At 39.4% G+C, this 18,685-nt stretch overlaps 1 protein-coding gene across 2 annotated transcripts in view; it reads left to right on the top strand.

Annotated features, from left to right (window-relative positions):
• Positions 1-8,460, top strand: part of fstl4 (follistatin-like 4) — a 202,685-nt gene extending 194,225 nt beyond the window's left edge. For both annotated transcript variants that reach the window (XM_058627444.1, XM_058627443.1), the window contains exons 15-16: positions 3,664-3,773; positions 3,999-8,460. In XM_058627444.1, coding sequence (XP_058483427.1) covers positions 3,664-3,773; positions 3,999-4,701 — 813 coding nt within the window. In that variant the 3' untranslated portion in view covers positions 4,702-8,460. The remainder of the gene's footprint in view (positions 1-3,663; positions 3,774-3,998) is intronic.
• Positions 8,461-18,685: the final 10,225 nt, after the last annotated feature.

Consider the following 18,685-nt stretch of genomic DNA (forward strand, 5'->3'; position numbering starts at 1 on the left):
CAAGAAGTCAGGCGCCTTCCTCTGCTGATGCCCTAGAGTCGACCATGGGGAGGACCGTGTAGTCCAGTTATCGGTGCTTTTGCCCCAGTTAGGTTAGGTTAGGTTCAACAAAGATATAATAAGGAACACTCTGTGGACGAATTCTGGGTGCGAGGATGACACAGAGGCCTTTGTGATTTGCCAGTTTCAGCCGGTTTATACTGAGTTTTTTGTTTTTGTTTTTCTCGATTACAACTGCAGAGGTCATTTAGAGTGTTCTGTAGTGAAATTAAAACATTATTTTGCCTACTCATGTAAGTAGGGGGCACCAACATAGAAGTCAAGGAGGTTGCAGTCTATTGAGGCTAATCTTGGAGTCATTAGTCATATCTGCCGATACCAGTATTGTGCCGATTATTTTATTTAAGGCATTTTTATAGTAAATAAATGATGACACAAACTGTAAATAGTGCTGTAAACCTTATTTTCTGTTAACACTAATGTTAATGTATTACATGTAGGGCTGGACGTGGGGTAAAATGTCCTTCTGTCAACAATTCTGTCTTCACAACATGTGATAGACACTCAAAAATCAGTAAAAGCAAATCAGTATCATAATATTATATATATATATATTGCTGTTTTGAATATAAATAAGGACCTACTTTTCGTGCACCATCTATGTCTATAAATGACCCAAAACACACACTTTTTAATGTTTAATTTAAAGAGTTTCAAATGTAACTTTTGCCCGTCATCTACTTTCATTACCAGCCCCGTTTCGCACGAGTCTTGATATAAAAATGTCTATATTTAAGTCTCTCAGTGTTCGACTGAATCCGTAATGAGATGAGCAACTCCAACAGTATGGTAAAAAAATGAATCAATATCATGTATCACACACCACATGGGATTATTGTAGGGGTTTAATTTAATTCTTAGACGACAGGAAATCCACCGGGGCATTTGAGGAAATACGATCTCATTTGGATGTATTGTCGTTAAAAAGGAGAATTCTGTCCAGATTGAATTATTATTGAAAAGCAAACACGACTCAGTCAGAAGAAAAAATCCCCCTCAGGTATTTGTGCAGAACTCAACCGGGCCTCATAATTGAACGTGTGGATATGAGAATCTTAGGGTGAGCGATGGCGAGGAGGAAGCTCGGGGCATTAAGTTGAGAGCACCTGCCGCCCTGGAGACCACAGCTGCTGCCCTAATAATACACCAGCGATACTACGCTCAACCTCATTAACTCCCGCCACTGTTTCCTACAAGTGCTGTAATGACTACATTTTTAGTGGGGATTCTTTTTACTGTCTCGCGAGCACTGAGAAAAACAAAAAAAAACTCAGGCAACAAGAACTTCTATTTTTATCTCCTTGCATTCGGCGGGTTGTGAGGACGAGTGTGTGTGTGTGTGTGTTGAGTCTGGACCCCCGCTGTGCAGCAGGTAGCGGTCTGGCTTTTGTTGGTGAGGGCGTAGAAGACTTCAGAAGTAGTTTCCTCTCTCTCAGTTCTTCCCTTTTAAAAGATATTCTATAGGGGGTTCTCGAGCAGCATTTGCTTAGGTGTCTAAACCTGGAACCACTTCAGTGAGCCGGGGGTTTCTCTGAGAATATGAAGAGATGAGTAAAAAAACTAAAAAAGTTGTGGTTTTACACTGGAAAAAGTGTGCGTGTGAGTCTAATAAAGACACAGTTTTTAGTTTTTTAGAGTGTTGCTGGTTTACCGCTTCACAACAATATTCAGTGTGAGTGAAACTTTATGCTCAAGAAAAGCAAATTAAAAAGTTTCTGCTTCTAAACTTGTCCTTGTCTGTGACCCGATGGCTTTGGCACGTCACACTCATCACTCGCGGACGCTCTCCTCCTCCTCCACCTCCTCCTCCTCCTCCTCCTCCTCCTCCCCCCGCACTTTGTAAACTTGCTGAATCAGTGCCAGATATATGATGACGTGAGAGATGGAGCTGCTTTTTTTTTTAACTGTGGCGTTTGCTTCTACAACAACAACAACAACAACAACAAGCGTCATTGAAAAAAAAGGTGCTTTATCAAAGTGCCGACATATAGCGTCGCTGTTTATCTGCGCCGCGATGTATGGACGTGTCACCGAGCCATGACCTGAAATATGAGCCGTTATTAAGGTCACCTCTTCAGCTGTCCTTACTTTTGTGGTTATATATTGATTATTTGTTCACTTATAGCACTGGAAATGTGGAGTCAAGGCAGAAACGTCGTGCTTTCATCACAAACGTGAGATCAGATTTATACCAGTGTTGTTTTATTCACTCAGTATCCGTCGGCATTACTTTATATGGAAATAATAAGCAGGAAGATCTCAGAGATAAGTTGGAGATAAATGTCAGAGAGTGCCGACAGAACTATTTCCATATTCTGCTATTTATTCTGCACATATTTGCTAGATTTTATTGAAAGTTTGGGGATCAGTCAGACAGTTTTAGTCTTGGCTTTTTCTTGAACCCTCTTATTTTCTATTCATACATATTTCTTCACCGGTGTCAGTTTGACAAAATGAGTGGATATGAGGACGATGAAGAAGAAATGAGGGGTTTGTGTTTGTCATGAACTCATGCACTTGCAAAAACTTCATCTTACTGTGATCCATTACTAACGTATATACAGAGGCAATATAGAGTGTCTCATGTCGTTTGTTTTCAGCACAACCTATAATAACATATATAACACAGCAGAGCAAAAAGTTCTCAAAATGTTTCAAATCGGATTGGATTTGTGGAATTTGGGCTCGTTTTTATGAACAAAAATAAAATAAAAACAGCCTTTTTGTGACTTCTGCACAATTATCGCTACTCCCGTTTGGTATAAAATTAATCATAACAAGATGGAAAAATACATTTTGTAAAGCCTGAAGATATGACCTATAAACACACACCCCTGGATGTCCATATAAGGAGTTTATTGTGTATTATTCCCAAGTTTGTTGTGTATTATTCCCACATTTATTATGTATTATTCCCACGATTATTGTGTATCATTTCCACATTTATTATGTATTATTCCCATGTTTATTGTGTATTATTCCCATGTTTATTGTGTATTATTCCCACGTTTATTGTGTATTATATCCACGATTATAGTGTATCATTCCCACGTTTATTGTGTATTATTCCCACGATCATTGTGTGTCATTCCCACGTGTATTGTGTATTCACATTTTTATTGTGTATCATTCCCACATTTATTGTGTATCATTCCCACATTTAGTGTGTATTTTTCCCATGTTTATTGTGTATTATTCCCACATTTATTGTGTATTATTCCCACATTTAGTGTGTATTATTCCCACGTTTATGGTGTATTATTCTCATGTTTATTATGTATTATTCTCATGTTTATTGTGTATTATTCCGACATTTAGTGTGTATTATTCTCATGTTTTATTATGTATTATTCTCACATTTATTGAATATTATTCCCACATTTAGTGTGTATTATTCTCATGTTTATTGTGTATTATTCCCACTTTTATTGTGTATTATTCCCACGTTTATTGTTTAAGGGCCATCATTTTCTGCGATATACATATATTATAAGTAGAGACATTGGACACATCCTCAGTGATAATCTGATTATCAGAACCTCTGTCTAACTATTTGAGAAGTTTATATCTTTGTATTCATGTGCTTGTATGAATTGTCTACAGGTGATTCCTCAGGCCAGTATGGGTGAAGTTCATCACGCCATCCGCACAACTTTTCAGAGAGTCAACGACTTCTTCATTCCCCCGACTAACCTCATCATCACTCATGTGAGGTAAAGCAGCACACACACACACACACACACACACACACACACACACACACACACACACGGCCACCTCTGACCTTAAAACAGAGGCGACCTCATTGCTCACACATCACAGCTGTCCCTCCGAAATAAAGCAAATGAGAATTCTAATGAGAATCTCGATGTTATTAATCACCGGCCACGGGAATCCAGAGAGGCTATTAACCTTTCCTTTGAACTTTGTCGATTTAGGTTTGCCTTTGTCTTCCTCAAAAATGAACCCGCGGTCCACAAGATCGACCTGGAGACACTTCACCGCGTCAAGACCATCAGCCTGAAGAACTACAGCTGCATACCGGTCAACATGGCCTACACGCACCTCAGTGGCTTCTACTTCGTCCAGTGTCAGAACAAGAGCCGCCTGCACGCCGCGCCGCAGCTCCTCATCGACAGCGTGACGGACGCCGTCATCGGCCCCAACCTGAACATCACGGGGCAGCCTTTTGTGTCGCCGGACGGCCGCTACATCGTCACCTCCGACCCGCTGAGCTCAAAGCTGACGGTTCAGACTGTGTCGTTCCAGGGGGAACTGGGTCTGAACCAGGAGGTAGACGAGACTCTGGTTGTCTCTGATCTGGTCTTCCAGCCCTCCTTTACAGAGTCTAACCAGCATGTGGCTGTGGCCACGTCAAGCTCAGGCACGGACCTGCTACTTGCCGATCTGTCCTCGGGCCACATTGAGGTTCTGCGGAGCCTGAAGGAGCCGCTGTCCGGCCAAGCCTGGCCCTGGGGCAGCCCCAGCAGAGTGGTGGTCTCGAGCGGGGTGTTCGGACAGTATCTGGTGACGCCGGCGGCCGAGTCCCTCTTTGTCCTGAACGGCAAACAGAGAACACCGCACTGCGAGGTGTCAGACATCAAGAGAGGGAACACAGTTGTCTGGGTCGGTGAGGTATGAGTACAAACACAAAAGCAGGAGATGTAGGTGTTTGGGAAAAATCATAGAGGGGGGAAAAAAATAAGGGGAGATCAGGCCAAATTACCGATTATAAAGATTTATATGGACTCAACCCTGGGACTGAGCGAGAGGGACACATGCCTGGGTTTATTGTAACAAAAGTACACTTAAAAATAGAGTTATTGAGAAAAAAAAACAAAAAAAACATAAGAAACCCTGTTGTGATATTTCTATTGGGAGAAAGTGTCAATGCCATTCAGTGCAACAGTGATCTATGTGCACTTAAACGATGATAAGAATTGTACATTATTGCACTTCCTTCCACGTTATCACAGCAAAATAGGCACCTGAGGGGGTTATTAACAAAAACTATGAACTATGCACAATGCTCACTTTTTTAGAGTAAAAAGCTTTCCAACTTTGTTCATCTTTTCAGCGTTTGTCGTCCTCACCGGTAACACATATAATCACCACGATCTGTCCGTCCCGTCTGCCTGTCGTGTATGTGTATGTGTGTGTGTGTGTGTTCTGAGTCCTTTTAAGAGCTACCGACGCGTCCGCCGTTTACTCGCCTTCTATCACCACATCGTTTCTCCTCACACCAGCCGACGCTGGCTTTATGCATACGTGTAATACTCTCTATTGACATTGTCTATCCAAAGAGCTCACTGTGAAGGTCTGAACCACCCCACCCACCCCCCGCCCCACCCCCAAAATGAGCACTACATCTTACAGTCTCTTGCAACGGTATAATCTGTCCCACGCTGTCTCGCGCAGTTATTTCTCGCGCCCGCAGCACAACTCTGTGCCGCCGAGCCTGAAAACACCACTTAGTAGATTCCCTCAGGGTAATGACTCCGGTTTATGCCGACCCACACGAGGCCGAGGCCGTGCCAAAGTGGCATCAACTCCACTCTCTGACTGGCTGTGAGCATTTGTGTATCCTCCCAGAAAATCGTGCATGGAGATCAAACCTGGAGGCAGATACATCTGCACTTCCCCACTTGGTAATTGTTCAGCTCTAATGGCGTGTAGTCCACAATTAACTTTGGAATTATGATTCTGTCATTTGTGTTAGTTTACTGTCCAGGCTTGTAACGCAGGTATCTTGTGTTTCTCGAGGCAGCGTCTGAATAAACACCAGCAACTTTTCATCCATCAAAATACCAGATATTCTCTCTCTCTTTCTCTCTCTCTGTGGACAAACATCATCTCCTGTGTAATTTGTTTTGGCCGCTTGCACAAACACGTCATAACTTAATGATCCATTAGCAGAAAAGACGGCGCTTCTCTGCAGAGGTGATAAAAGGAGGTAAAGAAAATTGCTGGTTTTTCATAGCGTCTCGTAAACATTCCCGACTCTTGACAGTAAGCGAGCTCTGTACATTAACACCGCTGATGGCTCTTTTATTGGCCGCAAATGGACGCCGATGTCTTAGGATAACGACTTTTTTTCTTTTTTCTTTTAATGCTGTTTTGCAGTGAATATTATTCCCATGGAGGTTTTTCCATTTCTCATCAATGTGCGAAAATATGCATTTAGATCATTCTTAGGAAACAGTGTTAGAAAATGAATCAAGTGTTAAGAGGAATAGTTCTCACAAAACAGAGAAAAGGCAAGAAAATCACTGTTACCTTACTGCTAAATGAAGGGAACCAAACCATCCTGACTACTGCCATGTTTCCTCCACCTCGGCACGGCATGCGCTTAGAGGTTCCAAGTGAGCTGAGGCGATACTATGCACAATGTCGCCAGAGTGACGGCCAGTGATTGGTCAGAGTGCCGTCACAGGAAGAGACGTCCGACACAAGAATCAAGCCGAACAATGCCAAACTGTAGATCAGTTAAAAAGACTTAATCTCCAACAATTACCAGCGGAAATGTCTTAAATCTCAATAGTTAACAGAGGAGTCTGTGTTCCGGTCATGGAGGAAGTACTGAACAAATAGTTGTAATGAACTGATACTTATGATTCAGTTACACTGAAGTCACTAGTCACTCATATGTGTGTAAAACAAAGTCGCCGTGCCGTGCCGTGCCGTGCCGTGCGGGACCATAGTAGAAAAGGGCCATATGAACAGAGGGAATTATTAATATTTTCCCTATAAATGTTCCCTATGCATTGATATCAGGGCCAATCTGGACACTCAACAGTGCAGCATTTTACCTGCATAATATGTCCGTGAACATTAAGTGATTAAGATCGTTCTGACTGCACGGTTGACAAAAATAACAAATCTGCTTCTGCTCTCTCCCTCATTACCAACACCATTAGTGTAAAGGTTAATATATCATTATTATTATTATTATTTTTTACCAGTGGCTAAGTAAGTCATGTAAATTGATGTCTGGCAACAAACTTGGCTGTTTGAGTTTGTTTGCTCTCTGTCTGCACTCAGCCGACGAGTGTGTAAGAAAACAACACTGATTCAAGGGAGGGGGAAAAAGAATTACATCCAACATCCTAAATTCAACAAAAATAAGAAGGGAAATTATATTCAGGGGGAAAAAAACACGTTTTATCACTTCACTTTGCAAGGTTTGCTCAACCTCATCACACCTCAGACACCTCGGTGTTGTTTTAAAGCTGAAATATCCTTTTACTTACAGAATATCTACTGCACAAATACTCACAGCCTTTGGGATTTTTATTTTTTTTTGCAGCTGAATATCAGATGATATTAAACTCACATTTATCTCTGAAGGCCTGGTCCACCCACAGACCTGGGGGTACAAGTCAGAGTGTAATGTGTACCCCAAAAAAACTGGACCACTGAGAAAAAACCTGCTCATGATGATGCTCATGATTTCCCCCCATTTCCCTCTAACAAACAGCTCCCCGAATCAAATATAATCATCGTCTACTAATAGGTAGCTGTGCCTGTAACTCCCCCCCAAATGCAATGTGTAGGGTAGAAACCGAGCTTTGTAAGAAAAAGAAGAAAAAAGTAAAGAAAACACAGGAGTGAAACAGATTTGTCCTCGTCCTTGTTTGTGATTTTACTGTAAAGTATTTGCTGCTAATCTGCCGTGGAAAAACGTCTGAAGACAGCGACTTAACCATGTTTGAACCATGTTTCCTGTAGACCACTGTTGCACTGAGGAGGAAATTAGAAACATAATGTGACGTCCATTTTTCTCAATTTGTCAAATAAGTGAAAAGTTTCAGGCTCTGACGTCCGTCCATCTGTCCGTCCCCCAAAATCACTCCTCTGAGAGTTAAACCGACAGTATTGGACCACTCAGTGAAATGCATGTAAGGAGAGTAGACCCTCGTGGGCCTCGGTGATCCGTCAGACTCTCATACAGTTTACAGTTGCTTGTCACTTCTCCGCCCTCCCGTCGCCACGACGTCCCGCAGCTTAACGCTTTGGCGGTCGATTCGGCGGTACACGGCGTCGCTAACTAGAGCCGCGGAGAGCGAAGAGCAAAGAGTCTGCACCTGCGCTTGCTGATGTAACTACACATTGTTGGCTAGCTCATGTTTTGTTGTTTTTGGTTTGGATTCTACCGTCAGTGTCACATGACTATTTCCCGTACCTCTCCCCCCCCAGAAACCCAAAACACGGGGGCTGCAGAGCTGAACTGCTTGGTTGTGATAGACATTTATAGGTGCCACTGTTGTAGATAACATTGTTCCATGTTTAAAAACAGGTTCCGACTGACTGTACAGTTTTCTTTATGCATTTTGTGTGTTCTGGTTTATGAGGGAATTGTTTTGTAAGAAAAAAATCGAATTAAATATATTGTAAAAACCAGTTGATTTTTGACCGTGTCGTTTCTCAACAACCCTGGATGTTGTCCTCACGCACCTGATCCAAATAAAAGTGGACTGTTTGAATCAGGGCAAACATCCAGAACCCTCCCTGTCTCACATCTGTCTGCTGATTACTTTCTCTATTCTTCCCCAGAAAGACAAAAGGTCGACGTGTTTCTACTCCTGACACAAACCACAGGTCAAATATGTCGAATATGACATCTGATAATCAAACTTGAAAAGCAACCAAAACAATTCATCCATCAAAGTAGTCGTCGGTTCAATTCAGCGACTTATTGTTTCTGGAGTGGCCAGAATGAACGCATGAAAATTGAGCCGATCTGTCAATCAGTGGATGTCAGAGGGAGTGAGTGACTGAGTGACTGCACATGCTGGTTAGGGCGGCGAAGATAGAGCTGAGGGTTTGAGGGCAAGGTTCCTGTTTCAGGCCCGGGGGTGACAGAGTGAGGGTGAGAGTGACAGGGTGAAAAAGGCTCTGCTGGAGACGCCTCACCGCGCTGGACCGGTGCTTCCACCACAAGACTGATTCAAGCCGGGTACCAGCGTCTCAGGGAGAGGACAGGGTCTCCGCACCCAGAAAACTTAAGGGATTTTAAAACTTGTCGGTTTATTTGTGATTGTTCTCGTTTACGTCATGTGTTTTGTGTTAAATGTTTTATAGAATTTAAATTATTAGCACATAGCATAGGTTGTGCGATTGACAGTGGAGATTCTGCAGGTGGACTTGGGAGCACAGGGTGTTTGTAGTCAGTGATGCCAGATCTCGTGAGAAAAACAGGCAACCGGGCCTTTGAAAACAAGCCCAAACCAAGTCTGTCTGTCTGTCTGTCTGTCTGTCTGTCTGTCTGTCTGTCTCAATTCCAGCACAATGAGCAGAGGGACTTAAAAAATTAAAATATTTATTGTTATATGTTCAGTTAAAACAGACTGTTCCACTGCACAATGACATTCTTAACTTGCAAGTTCCCCATAATCACTACAACAAAGAAGAATATATACTTGTATAAAGTAAACAATTCAAATAAAATAAAATAAAAAACAGTATCAGAAAGATATAATTTAAAAAAAAACTAGAATAAAATTTAAGCTAAAAATATAAACCTATGTTTGAATATAAACTTAGACTAAACATGAATTTAACATTTTAAAACAGATGGTTTATGAACATTTTGACACAGGTGATTGAAATGAACAGCTCGTCATCAAGCTCTGCAGAAGCCTGATAACGAGCTGTTCATTTCAATCAGGTGTGTGTGTGTGTGTGTGTGTGTTGGAGCGACATCTAAAACATGCCAGGAAACACTGTGTTGAACAACTCATGGACCTGGGAACCAAAGCAACAACAACAAACCCGTGACTACCAGTGTTTGTGTAAGTGACTTTACACAAAGTGGCTTAAAATAACTTGGCGACTGTTTGTAGTGTTGTGCTTTAAACGAGTGCTGCCGTGCCCTGAGGGGCTCATACTCTCACGTAAACTGCAGTGTTGTGTCAGTGTGAGGACGTTCTCCCGCGTTACTCTTCCCGCCTGCAGGTGATGCTGAAGGAAGCTCTGTGTTTTCTTACATGATGTGTAAAAATAAAGATTATTGTGTCCTATACGACCATCCCAGGTTTGCTGGGAAAAATCCCTGAGAGGTTTATCTAGGAAAAACTATTTTATTGTTAATCAATAGTGAACACGACTTAGTGTCATGTAATTTTCGAATAACAGGAAATAAAATGCCTTCAAACATCATTAAATAACTTCTTTTCCTTTAACTTAGAAGCTGAAAGACAAAATATTACACTTGCAATGAGTAAAGTTCAATTCCTGAATCCTTATTCAATTTTTCTGTAATCATCTCTAAATTCTACAGTTTGTTGCAGGAACATTTACTTGAAAACTGATTTTAAAGTTAGTTTTTCAGGCTGAACCTTCAAATATCCCCGAGTGCACGCCGTTGAGTTGTTTAAAGAAAGAACTTGGTATCTAGAATTTCCATTGTTGAACAAAAAGACTTATGAACATGTCAACCTGAGCTTTAGAGAACTTTATCTCTGTCCAGAAAAAAAAAATAAAAATATCCTGAGTCTTCACTATTTCAAAAACAAAAATAGAAGAGACAGAATAATTTATAATAGTAAGTGCATGGACTCAGACTTGGAAATTCACCGTGCGCCGCTTCAAGAAACACAAGCTGAAGGTTTTATTAATGACCCTCAGTCTCCTCTGACTTTAACGTCCTTGAAAATCTGCAAGTAAATTTTGAACATGAAACCAGAATAGAAAGTCTTTTACTTTGCAACTGAAAGTGTTTTCAAGCTGTGATATCGGCCAAGGCTGAGTGAAGAACTGCCAAAATCAACAAAATCTCCTATTAACTGAATATTGTTCAAACATTACATAACAGGTCACTGGAAACAGACTTATTGTGATATTTTTATGAAACTTAATTTTCAAAATCACATGATTAACACCTTGAAAGTGTTGGAACAAAAATAATAATGTAGCAACTGGAAAGTGACCAGACTTTTTGTGCTAAGTCCTTATTTGTTATCTAATTATTATTCACCCTGCTCATGTAGAAGCTCCGAGTCCACTGATGGGCCGGCGTTCACTCTCTCACACACACACACACACACACACACACACACACACACACACACACACACAGGTTGAACTAATCAATTGTGCGTCTGTGCTCAACACGCCGCAACAATCCATGAGCATTACTTTACAACGCTGTACTGGCAAAGGGACACTGTCAATAAACTCTCCATCATTGTCAAGGTGACAGAAAGAGGGGGAAACAAAGACTTCAGGAGCCAAAGATCAGACTAGAGGAGAATCTGATCACACAGTTACCGCCCTGTGCCTGTCTGTCTGTCTGTCTGTCTGTCTGAGTTTCCTTTATTTAAGAGTAGACGGAAGACCCACTGGCCTCTATTAGACTCCAAAACTGGGACCGTGACACAACTGCCCCTGAATTGTCCAGGTTATGAAGTGGCAGAAATAAATGAGTTTACACAATCTGACTGATACGAGTATTCTAACCTATTGAGGTGCAAAGAATAACTGAATTAAACTAAAATGTTCTACTCAAGTTAAAGAAAAAAAGCTTGTTTAAAATGTACTCAGAGTAAAAGTTACTTAAATGTTTTAACAAGGTTGGGGTTCTTGTGTTGTGCAAAAATGACAAGGACGCAATTCTCACATGAATTGTTTTTAATTAAAGATTAAAGATAGATAGATAGATAGATAGATAGATAGATACTTTATTAATCCCCCCATGGGGGAAATTGACATTGTCCAGCAGCTCTTGAGATTTAAGTTTTATTAAACAAGTATTTAACAAAGAAAACAGATAAATAATCAAAGCCTGAACCTAAATAAATAGAGAATTAACCCGTTTGTGACAGGACGCAAATGCTTTAACCTTGTCACACCTATAAGCCTCAAAACTTGTTTTTGTTGTTGCTATTTTAACCATAAAAGGGCCAGAAAATATGCTTTTGCCAATTTTCCAGAATATCTTTCAACATCTGGCAGTTATTTACAATTTAGTGCATGTTTAAATAGTGTATTAACAATTTAAAATGAAGAAAAGCAAAAAAACACTGTATTGTGTGCTAAATTTGAACAATATAAAACATTATTTAAAGTAACATGTTTGAGTTTTTGTCTCAATGTGCAAAAAGAGGCCAAAAAAAAAACACTTTCCTCTCTGGCAACAGCGCGAGTGAAATGACCTTAACAACTTCTCAGCTTTCAGAAATGTCTCGATAGCACAAACCGTCGCGTGATTACGTGATCGCAAAGTGTGTTTGTGTTTTAGGTTTCTTAACGGCTGTAATATAATCCTTGTAATATTGTATACACCTACTGGTCACAAGGAAGGTCAGGTAAAGGTCATCACCATAGATATGACATGACAGAGCCGAGTTTATGCTCACACTATACTGTATTATTATTATTATTATTATTACTGCTTTATGTGGCTCGTTTCTCCCTGTAATAAGAGAACATGACCGGTGCTAAATAAGCCTTGTTAGAGGAGAGACTCCACGGTGATGCCTGATTTGACCTCCAGAGAGGCCAGATGAAATATGAGGACGCTCGTATACAACCGTGGTAACACTTAATAATGTGGGGAACGCAGCAGTTTCCCACACTGATAAAACTCTCAGGGACAGTGGAGAGTAAACATTAATAGGGGATAAAAGTGAACAGAACCACACTGGTGGGGTGGTGGGTGTTCGTCCGCCACGACTGGTCGGGTTTGAAGAGGACGAGTGGAGGAGAGAAATGTTATTGTATTATCTGCAACTTTAAGACTCAGTTTACATTCATTTTCACTTATTTATTTATTTTTAGGGTTTACAGTGAACGCTGGTAAACTAGTTGGATAAATTAGTGTTGCTTATTGATTTGACTTGTTTCTCATGAGCGACTTGATGTGCAGTCCTCATTCACATTTAGGGATAATGAGCAAAAAAAACAAGTGAAAATGACTCTCCTGTAACAGTGAGAACTACAGAATTATTATTCTTTTATAGTTATTTCTTTTATTATCTTGTTTTTATAATGTAGCACTTTGAGATTTGTTGTTCAAATGTAAAGTGCAATACAAATAAAATCTATTATTATTAATATTATTATTATTATTATTATTACTACAGATAAGGCTATTCAGTAAGGTGAAGTCTTAAGTATATAGAGAAAAAAAAGAAGTAATTATTATATTAACAGTCTCTATATGTATCCGGGGATAACAATTCTTAAGAAAATGGAGGGGGTTACTGACAAAAACATAGTCAAATCCAATCCACTTTATTCATTTAAAAACAACACAATGTTGTACAATAACATTAAAGTGACACAAAACACGGGTACAAATAAAGTATTGTCACTGATGCAGGAAAAGCTAGAGTAACCTGATCCACTGGTGAAAAACTCCTTAAGTTTCAGGGTCTTTTTCCAAAGTGTCCTCAAAGACACTCTGAGCTGCAGCTCAACAAAACAACACAGACAATTGTAACCTTTTCCAAAAGCACACTGTCCACAACACTTTTCTCCTTCACCAAACCACAAGATAAAGAGCTCTGTCATCATCACTCGCATGATCACTGAACCTGATCACTGGAGTCTGGACCTGCCACAGAGGATCCTTCAGGCCTTTAGTAAACCCTGACTGACGCCACACTGAGCCACTATCACGACTTCACAGCTTCAACCCTGTGTTTGACTCTATAGTGAACTCTCTCAGTGATAGTGAATCAGCACATTTACAGATACTCATTTTCACAACTTCACAAATCAACCCAGAAACACAGAGACATTAAACATGACATGCAAGGTTAGTAAAGTTAGCGGAAACTAACAAAATTACCAAAACTAAAATTGAAAAAAAAAAACATTTTCTCGAGTAAATGATAACTAACTGAATTGTGTGTTAACAAAACAAACTAAAATACAATTGAAAATGGGCTTAGTTTTTGTCTTTTATGAATGTATTCCATATATAACCATTTTGAGTTCCTTTATTCTTTTATTGGGTTTATTGGCTTTTTAAAACTGTCTCATGAAGGTTATTTATTATTTATTCATGTTATGTTCATGTGTCTTAAGTCTGTTTTCACACTAACTGCATCCAACCTCAGCAGTATTATGCACATTTTGCACTAATTTCCTGTTATATTTGTTCATCATCTGTCCTCATACATTTTTAAAATTGCAACTGTCCTTTATACCATTATTTAATTATTATTATTATTATTATTATTATTATTAAACGAGTCTCAGACCTGCCATGAAAAGAAGAATGGAAATAAGTAAACATGATAAATGAATAACAATAATAAAAAGCGTACTTGGATATTTCAGGTTTTTATGACACAATACATGTTTGACTCTTGCACCTGGCGAATACTCCGTATTACAAAGAACTAAAATGAATAAAAACCAATTAAAACTAACTCATTTTAAACTAAACTAATGAAAAATCCCAAACTATTATAACCTTGATGACATTTGTCCTCTATCTTTGCCAAATAACTTACAACAATGGCTTTTCAGTGTAGTTTCAGTCACTATTTCTTTGATTTTACTGATATTTTTATGAAACTCAGACCAAAACTGTGAAATTCTATGAGTGAATCAATTTAAGTTCATCATGAAACTGGATTTCAAGAACATTTCTGGTGGTGAAGTCTATTTCTGATCCTACTCTGATACGCTTCATCATCTTTCTACAAGGATTACCAGCTTATTATCCCTAATCTGATGAAAGGTTTCACTGGTTTGCTTTTGCCACGGCTGAGATGCACTTTTTTTATGATAAAAATGTGTCGTAATGTAAAGTTGATAGTTGTGCCGTCTTTTTTCTACACTTAAGTCTCCATCCCTGTGCCGTATCCCACAGGTACCCAAAATAGTTGGAGGAGGATTTATCTCTCCTCGCCTCTAAAACACCAAATTGTTCCCCGTGGTCACATTCTCTTCCACTCCACCTCCATTTAAATACCAGCAGGAAGTAGTTAGGGTTTTATTAGTACCTGATTCATACAACTAAATTACGCCGTAAATCCTGGCCTGTAGCCTAATGTGTTGCCATAACGATAACAAAACAGCATTCAATAAATACCAACTCTAAGAACTCGCGTCGTCGACTAAACGATGAGTAATTCCTCGCGTCACTTTCTCTCGTCTAAAGATGAAATTAAAATAGTTTGAAGCACAGATTTCAGATTTTTAAGGATCACTAATGTGTATAATTGTCTCGGAGCAGAAACACGCCAGAGAAAACAGCTCAGTGATGTTTTGAAGTAGCATCTAATGACAACGTTCACAAATGTCTTCCTGCAAAAAAACGCACAAATGATAAAAGCACAAGTTGCATGATACAGAGAGGTGTTTCTTTTATTTAGAATAGAAAAAACAAGACTATGACCGTTTGTATTTTAACAAGCTGTTGATCGTCCTGCAGACACACCAGCATTTCTCGCATGGCTTTAAAAAAGAGAGAATTGTAGCCATGCTACAAGAAAACAAAGTAACCTGAAAAGCATTTCACACACACTCCACTCACAACACTTTGCATATGAAAGGCTGTAGTTTTTTTTTTCAGTAAAAAACAAACAAACATGCAGATTGAGATTAGGTTAAGTGCAGAATCTAAAGTGCATGGCCATAAAAGTGAAGAGAAGTGAAGTGGAATAGTTATTATAGCTGGTGACCTAATCAGACTTTAATAATATGCTTCTTGCCCAAAGTCAACTTGGCTCGAGATCCTTCTGTGGCCAAAACAAAAAAAAAGGATTAGCAGCATCGATGATGGACGGATGGAGATTATAGTGGTTTCTCATTTATGGCTCAAAGTTGTGTTGATGACAAAAAAACACGATTTGATGGAAGTCTTGTAGCCTCAGCATCCCGTCACTGGCCAATGAGTCCAGTCAGAGTCACAAATCAGCGTTTCTGGCACTTAATATTAGTGGTTAAATTGAGCAATTTGCCTAACATTATTACATTTTAGTTGTCAGTGATTTCCTGTTTTAGGTTTTTTTTTACTCTAGTGCTGTATATTATGAATACTCCAACGCCAGTACTATTAATAAAGTATACATTTTTAATTAAATGATTAATTAAATGATGAAAACTGTGATGTTTGTGGAGTATCGTCGATGGCGGCACCAAAAAAAATCCCCTTAGAAATTAATTTGTTCAAAAAGTGACAGCCCTTTTATCAATAAACCAACTTTATTTTATATAAAGTTGGATGAAGCCAAGAATCATGAGCCCTCGTGTCCCGTGGAGAACAATAATAAATGGAAAACTACTCATCAACAAGAATATATTTGGATTTCAGTTGAATTTTACAAGAATAAATGCAGCTCCTAGTGTCCAAGTTGCAAATTTGTTTAAAAAGTTGTTCTGTTGTTCTCTGCTTTCCAAGTTTCTCCCCACGGTTGGACGCCCAGCACGGCCTTCCTTCCTCCTCCTCCTCCTCCTGCTCCTGCGTCTTGTATCTCCACAGTTTGCGCGGGCATAATTGATATGTTGTCTTGTGGCACCGTGTGCGTCTCTGTGTGAAAACATGCAACACCTCGGTTCACTTCGGAATCATTCAGCAGAAGCCGGCGGGCGGTGACCTCCTCGCATCGAGTCCTTGAGCCGACTGCGGGGGAATATGGATGGAATGTTCTCCGGTGAACCCGTGTGACTGCTGAGAATGCAATCCCTCCTCTCTACGTGATCGCACAGGTTTTTATAGACCATTAGAACACAGTGTTATCTTCTGGTCTTTCTTCAGGGATAAGGATAACTAACAGCCTTTTTAAATAAACAGCACAGTTTTCTTTTAATAAATAGAAGCAAAGGGTGGCTCGTCATTTGCAGAACCTTGGTTTTGTTTCACAATTAGTGTTATATAATATTATAAAAGTGCATAAAATTATAAGTGCATATTTCAGGTCCTTTCAGAGCTGGACCTCAAATTGTGATGAACATTTACTTTTTTCAGGCATGTAATGTTCCTATCAAGCATTTACAGTGATTTGCAGACTGAATTACATCCATTATCCATCACAGCCTGGTGACACACATGAGCATGAAGTGCTGTACTGTTTCAAACAACACAAATATTCCATCAACAACTCACAGCACCTAAGAATTCATCTCTTTGTTTGAATGAACCCTTTAACATCTAAGCCTCAAAGTGTCCGTCTGGACGTTTTTGCTTATTTTAACCATTTTATTTTAAGTGCTTTGTTCCCATTTTTTTCAGAATGATCCTTGATTTACAATGTAGTACATGTTAAAATAGATTATTAACGCATTTCAAATGAAGAAAAACAAAAAATAACACTGTAGTTGTACACGAATACCAGATTTTTACATGTTAAAGTTGAAATTTGAATAGTATACAATATTTAAAGTAACATCTGTTTGAGTCTTTGTCTCAATGTGCAAAAACAGGCCAAACAATGGAAACTATGCACAGGTGTTTTTCCAACTCTCACCTCTCTAAAGACAAATGATGCCAGCTTCCTGCAACAATGCAAGTAAAATTACTGTAATAACTTCTCCGACGGCACTAACTGTTGCATAATTATGGTCTCTAATTACTTATAAACTTTTGACATTTCACATTTTCTTAGGGTGATTTTGTGGTGGATTGTCGCCTTGTATATTTTGAAATGAAGTTTCTTCTTTACAACTGTCTGTATCTTTCTCACTTAACTCACATGATGCAGCTGAAACCCCAATGAAGTTAATTCTTGTGTAAAATACAATCAAAACATCTTTAGTCTGGCCTAAACTCATTTATACTTATAGGCCATAATACACCCAGGGTATAATCTAGCATAGGCCGCTTTAACCCCGGGTTTATTCTGGACTGGGGGTAAACTATGACCTGTTACAACGGTAATGCAAAGTGTTTGTTTGTTTGTTTTTTTGCACCCATACAGAATAAAACAGACTTGAACATGTTTCAATTTACAGATTCTGTCACCAGTCGATGTCTCAGAGGTGTCACACACACGGTTGTTTCTGTGTCTTTTGCGATAATGTAATAAGCTTCAAAAGGAGTAGTACATAACTCTTTGTGTCACAGATTTGTTCAGTGACAAATGGTGTCAGTTGGGTTTAGATCAGATTAGATTTTATTGATCATTCACTGATACAGGCGGATAGTCGCATGCATGATTCACACCTTTTCATGCAACATGCAAGGATAAATACATTAGGGTTTTAAGAGTATCATAGTTTGGGTCAGGCAAAAAAGTGCATCCTTGTTTTTGTGTCTGTGTTTTACTCTGTGCTTGTTATGTTTGTGCAATTCTGAGAAATGGTTGCATCTTCTTTCCGTTTAAAAAAGTTAACTACAATTATAACTCTGAAATGTATTATGAAACTGGAGCTTAATTCTGTTTGCTGGACAAACAAATGCACTTGATTCTTCTCCCGTGTAATGTCTTTTATGTCGTTTCATCCCCCGTTTCCGGCAGATGATGTAAAAACAGTCCCGCAGAAGACGGGGAAGCTTTTTTGGTTTATGATAAAACTCAAAAATAGCACAAACAATTCTTTGTAAACACATGCCTGCAGACACAGAAATGTGCTTCTGCGGTGGCACTGGCCCAAACCTATTTGGAACTACTGGGGCTTCAGGCTTATCCCACTTAAATAAGCAGCCATCCAGAAAGAGAGTGTCTTTATA

This window comes from Solea solea, chromosome 4 (assembly GCF_958295425.1).
Source record: "Solea solea chromosome 4, fSolSol10.1, whole genome shotgun sequence".
NCBI lineage: Eukaryota > Metazoa > Chordata > Actinopteri > Pleuronectiformes > Soleidae > Solea > Solea solea.